The sequence below is a fragment of the Pteropus alecto genome, unplaced genomic scaffold, assembly GCF_000325575.1.
Source record: "Pteropus alecto unplaced genomic scaffold, ASM32557v1 scaffold326, whole genome shotgun sequence".
Taxonomy (NCBI): Eukaryota; Metazoa; Chordata; class Mammalia; order Chiroptera; family Pteropodidae; genus Pteropus; species Pteropus alecto.
The window spans coordinates 1,144,577-1,146,910 of NW_006438873.1; the positions used below are offsets into that span (position 1 = coordinate 1,144,577).

A 2,334-nucleotide genomic window follows, 5' to 3' on the forward strand; every position below is an offset into this window, starting at 1 on the left:
GTCGTGTATATCCGGACCGTAGAGAAAGGAGCCGGGCGCAGCGGCGTCGGATGCCTCCGAAACACCCGAAGTGAGGGTTCCCCTGGGTTCCCAGGTTGTCGTCACTTTTCGGAAATCAACTCAACCTTCGGTCGTTTCCGTAGGTCCTCGTCTTCCTTGGCACTCAGCCACGCACCGTCCCGCCAAGGGTTCGGCTTCTTCCGACAAGTGAAAGCGTCTCAGTCTTTGGCTGCCTCCGCAAGGGCTCCCCGTCCTGCTCTGCCCGTCCTATCAGAACAATCCGCTATTCCCGACAAGTCTAACCGTCCCGGTCTTCGGGACTTCCCGAAGGTTTCCGGCGCTCGCCTTCGGGCCCCGCCACAAATTATGCTCGATCCAAGCTTCGGCTCTTTCCGGAGATTCCGCTCGCTCACTCCTCCCCCCCGCAAAACTTCGGTTCCTTCCGCAACCGCTTCCGGAAGGCCTCACTCACGAAGACGGCTTCGGCTCTTTCCGTCTGTGCTTCGGCTCCTTCCGGCTCCGAGAACCGAAAAGGGAGGGCGGATGAAGACGAGGTGGGTCAAGGGAAGGGATACGAAAAAGGGGCGGGATCCTGGATCCCGGCACCTGCCTCTCCGGGTGGGGAGAGTGGAAGAAAAGAAAGGCCGATCTCGTGGAAAGCCTAGGAAGGCTGCGCGAGACCAAAGCAGCCAGCGGGTGGAGGGTACGCGCAGCCGCTGCGGAGGTTGGCAGCGCAGCTCTATGCGCCTGCGCAGGATAGAAGCGGAGGGGGCGAGATGTACTTTTGCGCCTGCGTGGAGGTCGGTGTGAGGCGCGGTTTCTCACCGCTCCGGGAGGACCGGTTCCAGAGCCTCTAGCGCGCGTGCGCGAGACTTTCCCTTCCTCCAGGGAAAGCACTGCGTTCCCGACCGTTAAGCCCGTCCTTGCCTGGTTGGCGTAGCAACCGCGTGAGCGCGCCCGTCTCCCTCCGCCACGCAGGCGCCGCAGACAACGTTGTGGACACTTCTGAGAAACAGGATCTCACGTTACCGCCTCCCGGCGGGCGGGCGGAAGCCTTCCGGAGATGCCCAGTACCCACTCCGCTGGCTGCCTCCGCTGGAGGTCATTGAGTCCTGCCTCCTACCGTCGCGCGTCTAGTCCAGACAGCCCCGCGGGGGGTGTTCACGCCTCTTTCCCGGAGCTCTGCACTCCGAGTTCCCGGGGCACGACTGCTTCTCCCCCTCCTATCGTTGCCTCCGGGTGTGCTAATTACACCCTGCCTTTGCAACCTCACCGTTTCCTACCTGGCTGCTCGCTCCCTGGAACCCCCGCACCAGGGTCCCCGGTCACTGTCTCCGCAGCAACAGATGCCCCTTACAGGAAGATGCCGGGGCCTAGTTTATTCCAAATTTTATCGTCTTTTTAATTTAAATTCTCTGAATAATTCTCTGTCTCACGCAGACTGGGAGGGTGGGAGAGCAGGATTCGGGTCCTCGGGGTTGGGGGCGGAGAACGGGTATGTACAGTGCCCCTGGCCCGCAGAGTCCCGCGGTCTTCCCAGGAGGAAGGGCTCAGTGAGGGCAGGAGTGGTGCGGGTGTTTGGGACAGGACAGTCAAGTGATGCGCCTCCAACCCTGGGAATGTGAAGAAACAGGAGGGGGTGGGAGTGTGGGAGGCAGGTCTATATACAAGGGATCTTGGGTGGGAGTGGAGGGGTTTGCAGGAGGCACACGCAGAAACACGCTGTCCACCCCCAGGCCCTGGCGAGGGACACAGCACTCATGCACACGCTTGCCCCTGTGCCAGGTGGGGTAGGGAAGTGGGGGCCGGAGATCTTGTCCCAGGTCGGTGGGGCGGGATCACCGCTTGAAGCGATAGGTGATGGGGAGCAGCAGCTTGCTTTTCTTGAGGGCCTGCACCTTCTTGAGGGTCTCATCGTCCAGGGCCAAAAAGCAACGGCGCGAGTACTCCAGCAGACGTTCTTTGGAGGGGTCAAACTCGCCCACCTCTGCCAGCTTCTCTGGGGCTACGATCAGCAGCTCCGCGATGGGCGTGGTCAGTGCCACCGTGTTGCGGTCCACGCGGTGGTGCTCGAAGGCCCGCGACATGCTCTTCAGCTTCTGGAAGGTGCCCAGGATCTTCTTGTAGCGGCAGAGGACACCGTCCGCATCCTTCACTGCAGGGCCAAGGAGAAGGAATAGAAAGGCAGACATGGGGGAGTAGATAAGAGACAGGGAGACAGATCCATGTGGGGAAGGCAAACGCAGAGGTGTGGGACAGAAATGGGAGGGCAGACGTATGGACAAGAGACAGAAATGGGGTGAGGGACCCACACAGAACAAAGGAATGGAGACA

The 2,334-nt window shown here is 61.1% G+C and overlaps 1 protein-coding gene across 4 annotated transcripts in view; it reads right to left on the minus strand.

The window, feature by feature from the left end:
• Positions 1 to 1,377: 1,377 nt before the first annotated feature.
• CCDC106 (coiled-coil domain containing 106) overlaps positions 1,378 to 2,334 on the minus strand; it is a 4,050-nt gene continuing 3,093 nt past the window's right edge. For all 4 annotated transcript variants that reach the window (XM_015592554.2, XM_025049623.1, XM_015592552.2 and 1 more), the window contains one exon: positions 1,378 to 2,155. In XM_015592554.2, the coding sequence (XP_015448040.1) occupies positions 1,839 to 2,155 (317 nt within the window). In that variant the 3' untranslated portion in view covers positions 1,378 to 1,838. The remainder of the gene's footprint in view (positions 2,156 to 2,334) is intronic.